We start from the raw sequence: 18,713 nt of genomic DNA, 5'->3' as shown, positions 1-18,713 counted from the left end.
GATTTCTTGGCGCTTCGCTTCAGAAGAAACCCATTCATCCAACATGAAACAGGGAAAAAGTGGTGCTGCCAGTTCAAGGCATCTGTCATCCAATTGATACATGAAACGCCTCGGCTTTCTCACGGTGGATTGCAATGCTTTAGCAAAGAGGCAGGCAATATTTGAGGTTATGATTATCTAAGTATTTGGCATCATTCAATAGCTTCTCCATTGCCCGGATAGTGGGAATCATATATCTTAGGTACCTGTTTTTGTCTTTTTGCAATATGTGTAAGGCAAATGCTACTGGGGTCATAACATGAACATACCCCGTCTAAAACATGAACTCTGAAGGCAGAAGCTTTGGAAGGCCAGTATTGCTCATTACTTCATTGAAGTTTGACTCATCCTTCTCTATAAGCGAAACAATTTGGAACAAAAAAAATTTTCGCATCAAACTTTGAGTTCCACCTGGTATCTCCAGGGATCTCTAATTTGACACCGAAGCGCACGAATTAGTGGACCACTCAGTGCACGTAAATGTTCCAATTCATTGGCAGCAGTCAACACGTCATCGGCAAAAGCCAAGATCACGGGCACCATTGTCGGTTAGTCCAGCACCAGGGAAAATATGGGAACCTCCATAATTGCTCGCTGCCGCAATTCTCCTGTCAATCAGCGTTTGGGATGCTTGATATCCAGGGCCAGAATGTGCGTCCAGTTTCCATCTCTCCAGTGGGCATCCAGGATTCTCCTTATTGCGAACACATGGTCATTACTAGACCTACCGTCGTGGAATCCTGCCTGGTAGGGCCCAATTGGAGGCGCCAAGGCTGCCATGGGTGTTCAGAAGATGTCGTGCCTCCAACTGATGAACTCAATTACGTACATAGCGCTATTAAAAAGAACTATAAATTTCTGATAAAAAGTTTGCCAGGAATATGTGTACTTTTGCTGTGTGGTTGTTTCTTGCAGTGTGCTTTCGTGTCAGGCCCGCTCGTTTCCGAGTACCTAACTGGTGCTTTGTTTTCAGCCCAGCCGGTCGGCAACGTGGTGGCGATGGCGTCGTCGGGCTGGCTGGCGTACGCCTGGGGGTGGCCGTCCGTGTTCTACGTGTTCGGCGGCCTCGGCCTGCTCGCAGCCATCATGGTGTTCTTGGTGTCCGAGGACAGCCCCGAAACCCACCCTCGCATTTCGGCCGAGGAACGGGAATACATCGTTCAGGTACATCATCTGTTGGTTAAGCTTGCTTGCCACGGCACTGAGAATCCAAACGCTATGAGTATAGCGTCAATTGGTGCGATGCAAAAGCATTGCACATGAAGTGCAATACCTCCCCATTCCCATTCGTTACAAAATCGGGCATTTTCGGGATGCATCGCACGTTTAGGTGCATTATGGCTAAAAACGCATGCAACGTTGTTTCCCCTTCTTTGGCGCATTGCACAATACCTGTTATACCTTTCCAGAAACGTTTTGGGAAACTTTAGCGGGGGAAACAAGGGCAAAGAAAATATTGAAAAAACCAATTGTTCATGGACAATCCCCTTTACTAAATTTGAGATAAATTTCTTTCCTAAATTTCCCTTTTTCAAAAAAAATTCGTTTTGGAAATTTTTTAATAAATTTTTTGGGACAATCCACAATTTTGTCCCCGCTATTCATTGAAATTCAAAAAAGTGGAGTTTCTTTTTAAAAATGCTGGACTTTGTGCAAAACAAAGGTTAGTATTTCCCGTTTCTTTTACAGTGGCTATTGTACGGGACAACGCATCTTGTTATAAATTTACCGTTTCCGGGGAAATAATTTTTTCAACCGCCTTTTGGAACAAGAGGAAACAATAATTTTGAAAGATGATGTAGGGCCTTTTGCAAAACAGGCATCCAATCCATTCAAATTTCAATTAGGCCTTTTTCCTACTAAAAATATTCGCCCGTAAAAAGCGTTTCACGTAAAGTTTCCATTCCTTTTCTACAAAACAATCTAAGCTCCATCACTGTAAAAAAATATCGTGAATTTACGAAATATTAACTACCACGATAAGTTTCATAAAAACGATTATTGTTTTGTCAATTTACAAAATGTATCGCAATTATACAAAATCATTACAAAATTATCGTAATCCTATAAAATCACTTCGTAGAGAGAGGGAAATCTTCCCAATTGGCGGGAAATTACAACAATATCAAAATACCCAAATGTTAAGTTCAGTGAGGCTTTACGGAAAACATTGTCCAAAACACAACGAAATTTTTTGGGTAATTTTCTTTTGCAAAGTTGTCGTTTTATATGAAAACATTTCGTAAACTTTTTAATGAAACACCTGTATTACAAGAAAAAAATATTTTTTTGGAAGATTTTTTTACAGCACGCTCGTTGAAGCTGAAAATCTTGACAATGGGCCGAAAACATTTCGAAAATATACGACATGTGTCGTATAAAAACGACATTTTTGTAAAATTACGAACAGTTCGTAAAAGAAAATTACCCAAAAAAATTTCGTTATTTTACGAGAAAGTTTTTTACAGTGTTCGTTTTTGGATGTTCGTAACCTAAGCCTAGTCGCTTTCTCACAAAAGAGCACAAGTCTACACCAGTTTTCCAGTCCTAACGACCTAAGTCCTTATTGACATACGTGCCTTTGTCAGAAAACGAGTGGACGTATGCTCTTTTGTCAGAAAACGTCGCGCTGGACTTTGGTGGTTTTATCAGAAAACAAATGGACTTAAAGAGTTTAATCAGGAAACGGATGGACTTGTGTTGTTTTTTACAGAAAACGAGTGAACTCACGTTGTACGGTACAACGCTATAGCGTTGTTATAGAAGTTATATGTAACTTCCGAACTAATTATCCTACAATCATAGGTCTTTCGCCATTTTGTGTTAAGTTTCACCAGCACTCTGAGAAAACAATACATTTTGGCCAAAATGTTGACTCAGGTCCTTTTGTCTAAAAACCAGTGATTTCATCCTATCCATTTCAAGTTTCAATTCAGGACACTTTTCTGTTTAACTAAATCTACATGTCCCAGTATCAACAAAGGAAATTGCATGAACTTGGAGGTAACCTTAATGGGACAACACACTGAAAACACTGTTGGGTTGGTTCGTCAAAATGTGGAAATTTTAAAATCAAAGATGTTTAGCTCAATTACCACTTGCACGGACTTCCTATCAGCATATACCCCTTATGTAACAACAAAACACCTTCAGAGAAAGGCATGTACATGTTTTCAGTCAAAATTTTTGACTTCTTGTACCACACATAGCGCCGGAAAGGTACAAAAATGGCCGTTTTGTCGGTGTCCAAATCCCCGATTGCAACACAATGTGAAGTCTAATTCCTTATAACGCCGTTAAAACACCCAAAGTTTTGTGTGTTTTCGAGAGTGGACACTTTAATCTACATTTTAACCTAAGTCCCGAAACCTTGAGTCGATTCGTTCGTTCGTAAAGTGGAAGAAAAGTTTTGTCCGCAAATTGCGTCACTTGCTACAGGCATTTGTATTTCGCGGTTCTAAGCGTGTTTTGTGCCTGCACCGAACCAAGCGCCAACCCTATTCGGCTTCGAAATTGATGTTAAACAAAACTGCAACGGTGGAAATACTTCTACAGGAGTATGGTAGGTTCAAAACAAGGATAATAGGTCGCTTTGCCGTAACTCGCAATCATAAACCTGTAATCGCCAACGCGTAATTTTGACCTCCCCCGGATAAACATTTTCAAATACTGGGACAACGTCATGTTTGCCGCTTCATTTGACCTATTTACATCATACAGCGTCTGTTACGTACAAGCAAATTTGGTATTTCCTTGCGAAATAGATGGTTTTTACAAAGTGTAATGATGTAATCGGATGTAATCAGCCAGGACCCCGGCGTCGACGCCTGTTACTGCATTTTTGAAGCTTAAATACTCGTTTATTTCGCATCCAAGCCTATTACATATGTTAGGATTTTTTGTTTGTCCTGATCAGACGAATCGATTTCTATAAATAGATGTCAGTTTTGTCCAATTTGAAATTCCACCCAAACCACTTGAATGTAACGAACGTCGACGCGCGTGTAACAAACGTCGACGCAAATGTAACAAACGTCGGCGCGCGTGTAACAAACGTCGACCAAAAGTACGCTTTCAACATTTAAGCCATTTGAAACAAAACTGGAACGAATTAAGCTTTGATATTTCTTGGGGACCATTCTAGAGCCATCTCGAATGAGCCTGCAAAATTTCATCCGAAAAGCCGCACATTAAAATCTTAGAAATCTCGTGCCTCAAATTCCCACATCTCGGCGAACCACCCCTGTTAAAAAATCAGTTGTAATTTTCGTCCAAAATTCATTATATGACTCCCAGCCATCTTGGGTAAGTGGTGCCAACGTTTGTAAGGAAAACGTCACTATCAATAAACTCATATTAAGAAAGCAAAACGATGCAAGTAAGCCCAATCAGAATTTAATTGTTGACATCAGTATCATCATCAGAAGACTCACCTTCAGGAAGAGGGTCTTGATCTAAAGGCGGGTCAACAATAATAATTTTGTCCATAAAGAAAAAGGTATCACAAGTGGCTTTGCGTCTAAACATAAATTCCCCAAGGTAGGAATCAAACATACCCTTCTTCCTATTGCAATCAGGGAAAATCTTCTTAACATGTTTCCACATCCCTTCTATGGTGTTGGTACAACAATCACCGCCTTTGAATGTTATCTTATGGTTCACTTTCAAGTGGTAATATCCTTTCTTACCCAAACAATCGTAAGACTTCCATGAATCTGAATATATAGTGGTCCCTGGATGCACATACTTCTCAATAATCGGGATTAAGGGGGGACCCTGGTGAAAAAATCGCCAAAATTCCAAAAAATAGAATTTTCAAAGTTCATAGATAAAAATGTGCATAGAAGGTTTCAAATTCAACAGGTGTTCAACCTTTAAGCTAAGTGGGTAGTTTCTTTATCATTTGGAAGGAAATAACATTGAGATCAGTTGTCGTTGGCTTCAACGCTCAACTTCACAGCTTTGCTCAGTCGACAAAAAAATTTGTCGTAGAAAGACTTCCTGCGTTCCTGGTTGACACCTACATGGGTCGTCTTGCATGGACTCCATTCATTGATGACTTGTCGAGAAATTTTAGTGACAGAATCTTGATATCAGCCCTACTTTTTTTTAAACACACCTAAAAGTTTGAAAAAAGGGAAAAAATCACTTTTTTATTAATGTTGAAATTTGAAAACTCATACCTCAGGACAGAAGTTGAATTTGAAAATTCCGTCACTAAAATCTCTTCTATACATCTTTAGGATAACCCAAAAAAATTTTCAAGACTTTCCGTCCCAATGAAAGACGCAGGAAGATTTTTCCCCAACGCTCCAAAAAACACTAAAAAGCCACTTTTCTCAGAGACCGTTCAACATTTTGGGTTGAATTTTGTTTTAGGAACTCACCATAGGGGAACATTCACAAATAACGTAAGGGCGATTTGGGGCGTTTTTGACCCCCCTGTACCCCCTTTAAGGCCAAGTAAGTTTTCAAGACCCCCCACCCCCCATTACGTAAGGTTTTCGCCCCAAAACATCCCCATAAAACCCTCAAGACGGTTTTTCTCTGTATTTTACGTGTTTTGTGCTGAAGACGAGATAAATCAGCGGTTTCGGAGGCAGAAATCAATCAGATTTCTGATTTAAGATGGCACTGCTTTCATTGCAAAAGCGTGGGTTCATAACTAGAAATCAATAAAAGGGCATTTGGCCATAATAAAATCAACGCAAACATGACATAACAAAGATATTCCACTTTTAACCCATTCAGCGCGTTCAGAAACCTTACATAAGGCTTGCTTTAGACTCCCCCACACCCCCACATAAGACTCTAGTAACGATTGGTCGACCCCCCCACCCCCTCGAGGCCCTTACGTAATTTGTGAATGTTCCCTAATGAACCTCATAATTAAGCAAAGTTTCAACTTTCTGGGATTATTTTGAAGCCTACTTGAAAGTTTCACCAGGGTCCCCCTTAATGTCTTTGCATCCCTACGTTCTACCCTAACAAGAAAACATTTGTTTGATCCCTGTTCAACTCCACCAAACACCCACTGTTGACTCTTCTTCCTCTTCCCCTTGCTGTACTTTCGCTTCGAGAAGCAGCTCTCATCAATCTCAACTATTTTCCCTACTCCTCCTAAGATTTCAAAGTCCTTCTCAACTATGTCAGTAGCAGCTTCCTGACAAAGGTTGTACCTATCAACAACAGTGGCAGATGACAAACCCATCTCTCGCAGAACATGCCGTTGCTTAAATTTCTCACACCACATAAGTCAGCATGACAATCTTCATCAATGGCATCTCAGAGCGAGAGAACCAGGAACCTGCCGGGATAGAACGGGTACTCTTGCACTTGTAACAGGGCCAAGCATAGCCGTCGGTAAATCCATTCTTCACACCAAGCCCCATATCTGCAGTACACTTGTTAGGGCACCCATAATCCTGACCATCACACCACATTGCTGAAGCCACTTTATATAATCTAACTTACTTAGAGACTCCAACTCTATTAATTTACGCAATGTAATGCCCTCCATGAGCCACCAGAAACTGGTGGCCATGGATCGATAGCTGTTTCCATATATCTCGGCTATAGCACTCCTCCCCCTCAACAGGACGACCCAAGATTCCTCCTTTTATTTAACACAAAATTGTACTTTTTACAACCAAAGTCAGTAAGAACTAAACAATTCATTTTCAGGTCCGATTAACCGATTCAGGTCCCATTCTTGTAGCTTTAGTGAAAGCTCAGGTCCATTGGCAAATAATGTGCGTGGTCCAGGCGGAGTTTCGCTGGCGGAGTTTTCTTCCGTTCAGGTCTCCTGTCGGAGTTTCTTCCGTTCAGGTCTCCTGTCCTGGCCTTGTTCCGCCTCGGGTGGTGGCCGAGTCCTGGCGGACCCTCGGCGCGGTCCCGCCTGGCTTGGCCGCCCACCGGGCCTGATGTTGCGTCCTCCAGGGCCTTTCTCTCGGGGACTTCCCTGTCGTTCCGTCGAGGCGGCCCAGGCGGACCCTCCGCGGGGCCCCGCCCGGGATGTCCCCGCCCCCTCCCCCTTGGAGTTGCTGGGCTTACTAGTTGAAGAGCCAGGTTGGAATGGAGCCTGGGCCTCCTCTGCACATTCCTCAACAGGTTCCTTATCCTGCGTTCCTCGGAGGTGCGCTGCTTGCGGCCCGTCGCGACGCTCGCACCGCGGTGCTCGGGGCTGTGTCCGCAGCTATATCCAATTAAGACTTACGCCTGCGAGAGCGTGAGCGCGAGAGCGGTCGCCTGAGCGAGGAATCGGAGGAGTGGGGGAAGAGTTCCCCTCCAAACTCTTCCCCCACTCCTCCGATTCCTCGCTCAGGCGACCGCTCTCGCGCTCTCGCGCTCACGCTCTCGCAGGCGTAAGTCTTAATTGGATATAGCTCGCGGCTGCCACCGCTGGAAGCCCGTCCCAAGGCAGCAGGGACAACGGACACAGCCCGGCCGGGGCGGACAGTGACCGCTCGGAGTCCCCCTGTGACACCCTAACGATGATTGCCTGCGGCCTCCCCGTCGGCGTTGTCCGCGGGTTTGAGGTCAGTGCTGGCTGGAGGCGCCCTACCGGCGTCTGCAGGGGTGCAGGGCCGGCGGTCCCTGGAGAATGGACTTTGGGTGACGCCCGCCCCGCGGCGGCGGCCCGGCGGTGTTACGGGGAGCGGCGCTGGCCAGGCAATCGGCGAGGTAGCTGCCGACCGTAATGGAGGCCGAGGCTGTTGCCATGGTGGCGTAGTGGCTGCCGGTGACGGAGGCCGTGGAGGTCGTGTGGACGGAGACGTAGACCCCGCCGCGGGGGGCGGGTAGTCGTGCCTGGCCTGCTGGTCCGCTGACGGCGTTGGTGCTGGTGGTGGTGGTTTGCTTACTCGCGGCGTTGGGCATACCGGCTGGACGGGGGGTGGCGGGGCGATTCGTGCGGCCTGGTCGACTGCTTCCCCGGCGCCCGAGGTCCAGGGATCGAGATCCTCCACTAGCTCCCACCATGATGCTCTGCGGGCCTGGGCGTCTGCGTCGTCCAGGAGCAGAGATTCCTCGGCGTTCAGCAGGAGTTCGTCACCGGAGTCGCTGTCCATTCGCCGGATCTGGCTGCGTCGGCGGACCACCCAGCCGGAGTTATCCTGCAAGTCAGCAACATATATTACGGACGCACGTCGTTCTTTGACTGTACCTTTAACCCTAACCCACCCAACGTGCTTTCCGGCTTTATACTCCGCGACCCAGACTTTTTGCCCGACGTCAAAAGATCTAGTATTTTTAGTTTTGGGTCGAAGCTTTTGTAAGACCCTGGCCCGGCGGTTGTTTTAACGTTCAGCCGGTTCAGAGTTCTGCAATGGGAGGGTCGGCCGGACCCATCGCCGCTTTGCCGACCGCGGCCGTAGCACCCGACCCAACCCGGCTGGCTTCGTGCCGGGTCGGGTCTCAACCCGATCCGTCTGATGAACGGGTGGGCTCACGACCCGGCCGACCCGCGTCCAGGGTGGGGCTAGCCTCGCCGTCGCCCTGCCTGGGCCCGCCCTGGGCCGGCTCGTCATGGCCCGGCCGACCAGGCCGGGGCCGGGCGGGCAGGGGAGGGGGACGCTGCGCTGCACTGGCGCTGCACCAGGGTTCGGAAAGTTACAGGTAGTAACTAGTTACAATACCGGTACTAGTTACTTTTTTGAGTAACGATACTAGTAACTAGTTACTTTTCTCAGGCTCGGTAACTGTATCGGTACTAGTTACAAATTTGCCGGTAAAGTACTAGTTGTTCGTTACAGTTACATTTCGCTCGCCGGCTCCACCATTTTCCCTTTTCTTCTCGCGCACACGTGAGGCAAAACTCGGCGCTGATGAGATATTTTTCTCGGATTGACTTTGTTTTGTCCCCACGTGTGTTGTCAGGGAGAGAGGGTGCGACAATTCGTTCCGGACGCCATAGTCCTTGCCGGTCAACCTTCCTGGTTTATTGGTCCCGAGAATGGCATAAAGGACGGAGCGCGGCATCCTGTCTCTCTCCCACTGCAACTGCCTGGCCTGAATAGACAAAGGCAGGAGACGGGCAGGTCGGGGGCTCACATGTTTGGGAATCGGCGCGGCAGGTCAATTATGAAAAGATGGCGTGAAAGTACGGTCGCAATGGGCGAGGCTGTGCACTTGACCTTGGTCGCAGAAGCAATGAAGAGACGACGTTTGTTGAACCCGATCAGCTTGGAAAAGTGACCGGGGGAGGGGGGGCTTTTTTATGCATTGAACTTCTCTACTCTGCCAAAAAGTAACAGTAAAAGTAACTAGTTACAAATTTTTCGGTAACAGTAACGATACTAGTTACTTTTCCGGACGAAAGTAACGGTAACAGTAACTAGTAAAACTTTTGGGACAAGTAACTGTAACGGTACTAGTTACAAAAATTTGAGTAACTTTCCGAACCCTGCGCTGCACTGCTGGACTGGCGCGCAAAATTTGATTGTGTCATTGCGCCGGCCGGCGCCGGCGTGCCGTGCTCGCGCTAATCTACGCTCAACAGTTTGCGCTCATAATTGTGATAGGGTTACATGTAAATGTAATAAGTGCGTTTCAGGAAGTAGAGTAGCATCCATTTTATTTTTTTGTTTTGAGAAATTTCAGATAGGAGCACAGAAAAATGATTGAATTCAAATGAGAGGGCGTGATCCTGTTCCTCCGACAATTTAGGATGAAACCAGCCTTTGACCACACCCTCTCGCTGGCAGCAGCTGTCGCCAGCTTGCCGAGTTCACGGATTGCTAATTTGGCGAGTTTTGACAAACCGTCAGGACGATCCTGTGGAAAAAGAAGAAAGAAAGAAAGACACGGTGTGATTTGTTTGGGCATTGGGTGGCGTGAGAGTAAAGCGAGGGGTACCTCACTTCCAAAACAGGTGTACACTGACTGGTGACTATACTCAATTTCCACTTTGACTAGACTGAAAATATCACGAAATGCGTTGCAAAAATACTAAAAATTACGTGGTTTTGCCGACTTTTTCAGTGACTAGACTGAAACAAGGCAGTGACTGGAGTCAGGGGTGTACACTGACTTGACGAAGTGAGGTACCCCTCGGAGTAAAGACGGGGGAAGGGGGAAATCTGAATTTTAGGCTTACCAACAACTTCCAATGCTTCATGAGAAGCTCTGCTGGCACCGAAGCCCCCATGGCGAGGTACCGCGACACCTCGTCCTGCGGCTCTTCGTCCCTGGCGATACTTCTTATACTTGTCCTCCAGGCGCCTCGCTTTGGGTGGAGGAGGGGCAGGTTCCTCGAGGACTTCGTCGGGTTTGTCGGCGCTCCCGTCCGCACCCCCTTCTCCTATCAAGGACCTCACCCTGGCTATGACCTGTGAGAAACAAAAAATTACCATACATAGTACTTTGTATTGACTGTACTGTCAGATTGACGGGGCAAAATCATAGAACAAAATTTACCTCCTCGCGTTCCCCCTCTGGTAGCATTGCCAGCTCCTTAAAATCCGGCCACAAGAAAGTGGCAACCTTGGCCTTCATTGAAGGCTGGAACTTCGAGCCCAAAAATACTAGGCACCTTGCCTTGATGATGGCCAGGTGGTTGGTGTCTGCTGGATCTGGGAGGCAATGGTCCCTTAGGCCCGTGGACACCAGCAGGATGTACGGCATGGTTGGATGCTGGGCATTGCTGCCTTCCAGGGTCTTCGTTTCGACCTTGAACTCCCGCAGAAAGTCAGTCAACCAAACCAGCATCGTCGGTCCACCTTGGCCATGCGAGACTCTTGCCCCTCAGCGTGTTCGTGCAGCACAGCAACGATCTAAAAATAATAAAAATTACAAAAATAAACTTTTTGGCAAGGCTGGTCAAAAAAGGGGAGGGGGAGGGGCCGGCACACCGTACCTCGTCTTACATTTCCAGCACAGAGGCCAGCATGATGCATGGAGTTCCAGCGAGTATCGCACTCCTGCAACACCTTCTTTGGAGAGACAAGAGGCTAGTCCTGAAGCCTTCAGGAAAGTTACTAGCTCCTTGGCCTCCTTGATCATTGTGAGCACCTCCATGCGCCTTTTTGATGTTTGCTCCCCTGTCCGTAACCCACTCGATGGCTTCGAACTCCTCCACAGTGAATCCCAGCTCCACCATAGCCTTCACCATGGCCTCGCGGATGTTCGGTCCCGTGGCCTTCACACTGGATGGAAACTGGGCCACCACCAGGTCGTGCGTCTCGGACGCAGTGGCGAAGGAGACGGTAATCTCTATGAAGTGCTTCTTCACCTGGTCGTCTGTCCACATGTCCGTGCACCCTTGACACCGCCCGTCCGCGATGGCGCTCTTGATGCGGGGGACCAACTCCGCCATGAACTTAGCCGCTCGGGTTTCAATCCGCGTCATGACCGTCGTGGCGTGCGGCATCAAGTCTCTCACGTTGATGCGCCCCTTGCAGCGGGCACTCACGTCGACGACGATTTGCATCAACTCCACCACGGCCTCACTCGTCAAGATGTTAATCGACCCCATGGACAGGGCGCAAGTGTCCGCCAACTTCACGGTGAAACCGATGTCTGGAAATTTTCAGACATTTTTTCCCATTTCCAGACATTGTCTGGAAATGGCCGTTTTTTCCAGACAATGTCTGGAAATGTCTACTTTTTCCAGATAATGTCTGGAAATGGTCAAATCCCAGATATATATCTGGAAAAAAAACGGCATTTCCAGACAATGTCTGCAAATAACATTTTCCAGATAATATCTGGAAATTTCCCAGATAATGTCTGGAAACAAAGGCCTTGACGCCGAGGTCCACGGATTTGCGACCTGGGGGTCCCCGATGGTGTCCTCGAGGTCCCCAGGACACAAGGAGTCCAACGCCGAGGTCGCCGACGCTCTAGGACAAGCGGTTCCGGAGATACGAGGACGTACCACAAGGAGTCCGTCAAAGCAACTTTTTAGTTGGAGGCCAAAATCATCATCGGCCTCTGGCTGCGTTCCACTTGGGTGTCCGGGACTTTTGACTTCAGCATCGTGTTAAGGTAGTGCTAGACTACCAGGAACCCGTCAGAGGTCGCCGTCGGACCAACGGTGCGCCCAGGATGCCGACGAACGTGGCTGCTGTGCCGCCACACGGTTCAACACCGTTGTCGCCACCACTCAGGTGGTCCCCGATGGTGTCCTCGAGGTCCCCAGGACACGGGGAGTCCAACGCCGAGGTCGCCGACGCTCTAGGACAAGCGGTTCCGGAGATACGAGGACGTACCACAAGGAGTCCGTCAAAGCAACTTTTTAGTTGGAGGCCAAAATCATCATCGGCCTCTGGCTGCGTTTCACTTGGGTGTCCGGGACTTTTGACTTCAGCATCGTGTTAAGGTAGTGCTAGACTACCTGGAACCCGTCAGGGGTCGCCGTCGGACCAACGGTGCGCCCAGGATGCCGACGAACGTGAGGCACGCCAGAGCGCCGTGGCGTGCCGGGTGCCTAAACGATCGTCGCCGCCGCTGCGGCCGCTGCGCTGCGCCGAGGGTGCCGACGAACGTGGCGGGCAAGGTGCCTGAACGATCGCGTCGCCCCCGCCGCCGCCGTGTCCTACGTCGCGACCAACAGCTTGGACGACGGGGGCCGACGCCACCGACGTGTCTGTCAACGCCACCACGGCCAGGGCCGACGACGCTGCCGCGTGCCCGGACGGCTGATGCCGCCGGCGTGTCCTGCGTCGCCACCGTGTGCTTGGACGGCCAGAGACGACGCCGTCGGCACCGACGCGGAGTGCCCTGACGGCCGCCGCCGCCGCCGTGTGCTCTAACGGCCGCGCAGCCGGAGGCCAATGCCAGAGGCCAATGTGGTGGCGTCGACGTACACGTCGGCGGCGTCGGTGCCAACGGCGTCGGCCTCCGTCGTCCAAGCTCGCGGTTGGTGCGGAGGACCCGGCGGCAGCGGCCGCAGCGGTGGCGACGATCGTTTAGGCACCCGGCACGCCACGGCGCTCCGGCGTGCCTCACGTTCGTCGGCAGTCGGCATCCTGGGCGCACCGTTGGTCCGACGGCGACCCCTGACGGGTTCCAGGTAGTCTAGCACTACCTTAACACGATGCTGAAGTCAAAAGTCCCGGACACCCAAGTGGAACGCAGCCAGAGGCCGATGATGATTTTGGCCTCCAACTAAAAAGTTGCTTTGACGGACTCCTTGTGGTACGTCCTCGTATCTCCGGAACCGCTTGTCCTAGAGCGTCGGCGACCTCGGCGTTGGACTCCCCGTGTCCTGGGGACCTCGAGGACACCATCGGGGACCACCTGGGTGGTGGCGACAACGGTGTTGAACCGTGTGGCGGCACAGCAGCCACGTTCGTCGGCATCCTGGGCGCACCGTTGGCCCGACGGCGACCTCTGACGGGTTCCTGGTAGTCTAGCACTACCTTAACACGATGCTGAAGTCAAAAGTCCCGGACACCCAAGTGGAACGCAGCCAGAGGCCGATGATGATTTTGGCCTCCAACTAAAAAGTTGCTTTGACGGACTCCTTGTGGTACGTCCTCGTATCTCCGGAACCGCTTGTCCTAGAGCGTCGGCGACCTCGGCGTTGGACTCCTTGTGTCCTGGGGACCTCGAGGACACCATCGGGGACCCCCAGGTCGCAAATCCGTGGACCTCGGCGTCAAGGCCTTTGTTTCCAGACATTATCTGGGAAATTTCCAGATATTATCTGGAAAATGTTATTTGCAGACATTGTCTGGAAATGCCGTTTTTTTTTCCAGATATATATCTGGGATTTGACCATTTCCAGACATTATCTGGAAAAAGTAGACATTTCCAGACATTGTCTGGAAAAAAACGGCCATTTCCAGACAATGTCTGGAAATGGGAAAAAATGTCTGGAAATTTCCAGACATCGGTTTCACCGTGTTGTTTACAAACAGGTCACGAAGGGACGGCGGCACTGTACGATATGCAGCGCCAATCTCAGTCTCAGGCGGCAACTGCGCCGTGCAGTAACGTTCAACATGTTTGAGCAGTGAAGAAGTCCCGTGCTTGGTGATCAGAAAGGAATCACACGATAGGCACACGCTGGCCCCTACCTCCTCATTGTCCTCGTCTGCGACCACGTGAAAATTGTTCCAGCACGCACTATTGCCGGGCCTTTTGCCCTTAGGAAACTCTTTGGGGCGAATGGACCACTCCGCAGACATCAACTTTTCCTTGCACACATCTATCAAGGCTTGACCAGAAAGAGACGACGCACTCGTTGCCGTTGAGCTCGTCGACGACGTGGACGGCGTCGGAGACACCAGGGGGGCGGTGACGGGCACCTCGGGGATAACCACGTGCACGGGGCCAAGTCCAGCAGGAGGTGGCGGCGGCGGAGGCACAGGCACTTTGTTGTTGACATTTCTCCTTTTCCGCTTGCGTGCCGGCGGCACCGGCGCCGTGGCATCGGACATGGTTCACTTCACACTCAAGAAACACTCAAGAAATCAATCACACTTTGGCGTCTTGACACAACTGAACGCTTCGCTTTCACTCGCACCGATTGAATGGCACGCAGCGGCCGGCCGGACTAGGTGCCTGCCACACTGTACACACTCGGGAAAACAAACCGGGCGACGGTAGCGCGCCTCGCAGGCGCCGGTGGAGAAAATCGGAAGTTTTTCGAAGTCAAACGACAGGTGGCGCCGCCTCGCCACGGTGTGGAAGTGTAGTGTAGGAGACGAGACGGCGGTGGTAACGAATCCATGGTAACGAGGAACGCACAGTATTGTCTGTTTCTCAAAATTGAACATAGGTTATTGTGTTTAGATAGGGAATCCCCTTTCGTTTTGAACGCGCCGCGCGCCGCGCTGGTGGGAGGGTGTGGGGAGGGGAGATGAAGAGGGACAGGAGAGGAAGGGAGGCGACTGCACCAAGACTAGACGGAGAGGAGATGGAGTGGGGGGGGGGGGGGGAGGCGGGGGGAGGGGCCTGCTACCGCTCCACTGCACTGCGGCCGGCCAGGCCAGGCCCAGGCAGAACCCGCGCGGGTCCGGACTCTACCCGCGGGTTCGGGCCAGACCCATGGGTGGAAGCGGACCCAGGCTTCGGGGACGCTTCGGCTGGTGTGACTCGGCTGACTGTTGCCGCTCGGCACGACCCGGCCGTTGTCGCGCTCTCTCGCACAGCTGGGCGGCGGGTCCGGCCGACCCTTGGAGGAGGGCGTTTGTATGGAGTAGCAATTCCCTCAGACATGGCTTGAGCTGTCTGGAAGATCGTGAAACGCCTTCTACTACCAAGCAAAAACGGCCTCTTGTTCTTCCTTTTTCTTTCATTTGTGCTACCAACCTTCCAGCCGTCACAGCAATTTCTAGCGAGACCAAATATTGGTGACTCTTGCATTTAGAAAGTCCTAGTAACTCTTTTATACTGAATTAGTCAAATTGATGGCATCTTATTCCTGATTTACGACTCCAAGTTAATAAATGAGTGTGGTTTGATGGCCATTACGTTGGTATGAAATTGGGCCCTTTGTTTACACTCCGGGTCGCTTATATTGGTTAGGTTTCAGTGAGTTTCGGTGGTAAAATTGCAAAAAGTGAGGATTATTAGAAGTTTGGCAATGAGTGGAGTGAAAGTGGAATGCCAGTTTTGTGGCAAAGTTTACAAAACTGACAAGGGGCTCAACAATCATGTCTTGTCAGTACACAAAGTAGGTGAGTTCATTTTCTCTACTACATGCTGAAAGTTGTTTTTTGTTGAGAGAGAATTTTCATTACTTGAGTGACTGCCATTTTTATGTGTGTAATTTTTCTGGGGCAGGTGTCGACGGACAGCCAAGTGAAGCCTCGGTTAGTGACACTAAACTTATTCGATGCTCAGTGTGTGACAAGACATACAAAACTCAGAAAAACTATCAAAAACACCTTCTCACTCACAATACTTCTGGTGAGCACCCTTTTGGTTATGAAAGTGATTCTGTAGTGTTATTAGTGAGTCACTGTTCCTTTTCTTTTTTCTGTGCAGAGGATTCCAATGTTAATGGCACAGATGACATAGGGAGTACTGCCCAATCTTCTTCTTTACATTCGTGCCCTGAATGCAAAAAGACTTTCAAAACATTAAAAGGGTTGGACAACCACTCCTTAACTCATCAGTCAAGTTGTAAGTAGTGTCTCTATTGCAGCTGTACCAGGTACCTGTTGTCACCATGTAAATTTTCTTATTAAAAATGGTATGTTTGTTTCAACAGCTACAGCTGCTGAAACATTTGACGGAGAACACGAAGAAAATAATCAAGCAGTTGAGGGAGAAGAGGGCAATGTTTCTGACGATGATGAGTTAGACTTTGCATTGGCAAATGACGAACTTGATTCGTATTTTATTGAAGATGAAGAAATAGAGGACCATTTGCGCAATCTTGTGCTCAATCAGAGTAATAGTGCTTCTAAAAAAACATCAAAGCAAAAATCTAAACCCTTGGTACAATGTGATAAATGCCCTGATAAAAAATACAATTCGATAGAGACATACTTGAAACATAAGGAAACTCATGTCATGGAGGGTGAGCAACTATAAAATCCTACAAAATAATTTATAAAAATTGTGACTTGGTTTGACTTTTGCACAATTTGTTTCAGGTTTGTTTTTCTATGCCCCTAGTGAGTTGGAAATTCAAATGAAGTGCCAAGAAATCTTTACTCATGCTCTCCAGGATATGTCCATCTCCAACTCCTCCATGGGAATCCAAAGAGCTGTCAAAGATGCTGCTTCTGTGCTGTGCATTTTGGGAGACAATGAAGAATTTAGGAATATTCTTGACCATGTGCAGAAAGGAGTATGTGATTTTTTTCAAACTTGTAGCAAGTATTTGACTCCTGTAGAATTAAGATTTGAATTTTTAAAAAGTGTTTCAAGTTATCTCTGCAATAGAGAGGAAAGATCTCATTTGGTGAATGAACTTCAAGAGTTCATGGAAATATCAACAGAGGCTGCTAACTTGTTATTTGCCCAGTTAATAAGAAGGTTGGGAAATGAAATATTGTCATTTTATGTGCATTGTATGATAAATAAGGGGGAAGATAATGCATCCACTGTACCGTTGGGAGAGACATTTGTTATTACCTCTCAACCAACTGATACATTAGACTTCAAGCAAACAATGCATTTTATAGGGGGAGCAAATGTGAAAAGCGTAATTCGATCTGCTGCTAGAATTAAGAATCCAAACCATGTATGGCTTAGGGTTATAGATGTTGTTAAGACTCACTTTCTTATTACTGAATTTGCGACTGCCCCAGAAGAAGAATTAATGGCGTGGACAGAATCTGTTGATAGAGGCGGGCTCACTAAAATCAATGCCAAATTATTGGATTTTTTTGTTGAACTTGGTGCTACAGTCAATGTACTGGAACACCTTGATGGATCCTTATATGTTGAAGAAGTTATCCAAAAGGTTGCAGACAACAGTAAATTAGTGTGTTTATGGTCAGAAATTTTGAGAGGCTCTTTACCTGAAGTGCAGTCATTAAAACTTTTGCATACCTTGTGTAATTATTTCTGCAATACATGGAGAAATGGGATAGTCGGTAGAAGGCTGGATGAGATTAGTGCCTCAGAGAGTGTTGGGGCGAAACATGGAATGGGAGGGGTGGCTTTCAGAACAACACTACAATGAATGTTTATATCTTGAACTTTAATGTGAAAAATATATATGTTTATGTCCATAACTGTAAACTAGAAGTTATCAGGTACATACATTGCAAAAATAGGACTCATCTTGCAGGCACTGCCAGTGTATAAAATCACATTTTCAAATTCATCTGTACAACTTACCACAATTGAGATCATGATTGCAATAAAATTGTACTATTTCTACTATAACAAAAGAAACTCTTTTTTTTGGACTATCCAACTCCCACATTAATTTGTTATACAAATCATGCAACATAAATTTCATCAACATATATTATTTTAAAGCCTTACAGCTTAGAATTTTAATAGAATCAAATCCGATAGACTGACAAAAGGCAACTCATCTCCATCAAAAATTAATTTTCTTGATATTTTCCTACAAATATTGCAGAACTTGCAGGTACTGCCATTGTATCAAATCAGTTTTAAACTCATCTGAAAAACTTATCACAATTAAGATCATGATGGCAAAAAAATTGCATTTATTACTAATACAAAAGGAACTATTCTTTGGACCAACCAAGTCCCATATCAAATGGTCATACAATCATGCAAACAAATTTCATGAAAATAGTATTACTTTAAAGCCTTACAACTAAGAATTAAAATAGAATCGAATCCGATAGACTGATAAATGGCTACTCATCTTCATCAAAGACCAATTGTTTTGATACTTTCCTACGCTTAGGGAGAGGTGTCTCGTCAATCTCTTCATCCACTGCTTCGAATTCTGAAACATTTGCAGCAGTCCGCTTCATCTTGAGATCTCTTAAAAGGTGGAGTTTGCCCACATTATTCAGGTACTGATCTTCAGTTGGGTTTTTATTTCCCCCTCCTGCAGCTCGTTGTTTTGAGAAGTATATCTCCAATGAATCCTGGCTAAATACACCAGACATTATAAACTTAGTACCAGCACCACCTTCAGTTTCCGGAGTAAGTAGGTACTTGGTGACACCAATGAATCCAAGCACAGTCATTTGTATCCCAGTTATAGTCTGATGGCTCAGCTGCATGGCACTTCTTTCTTCTTTTTTCTTGAAAGTAGCTTCTGCTTCTTTTTTCCATTCTTC

At 47.6% G+C, this 18,713-nt stretch overlaps 1 protein-coding gene across 1 annotated transcript in view; it reads left to right on the top strand.

Moving 5' to 3' along the window:
• LOC117645861 (vesicular glutamate transporter 3-like) overlaps positions 1–18,713 on the top strand; it is a 51,513-nt gene that overhangs the window by 28,430 nt on the left and 4,370 nt on the right. Inside the window, exon 5 of the mRNA XM_034386384.1 lies at positions 1,013–1,203. Coding sequence (XP_034242275.1) covers positions 1,013–1,203 — 191 coding nt within the window. The remainder of the gene's footprint in view (positions 1–1,012; positions 1,204–18,713) is intronic.

The sequence above is a fragment of the Thrips palmi genome, unplaced genomic scaffold (genome assembly GCF_012932325.1).
Source record: "Thrips palmi isolate BJ-2018 unplaced genomic scaffold, TpBJ-2018v1 HiC_scaffold_19, whole genome shotgun sequence".
NCBI classification, from domain to species: domain Eukaryota; kingdom Metazoa; phylum Arthropoda; class Insecta; order Thysanoptera; family Thripidae; genus Thrips; species Thrips palmi.
Note: the sequence above shows the minus strand (reverse complement) of the source record. Positions and strands in the feature narration are given on the sequence as shown.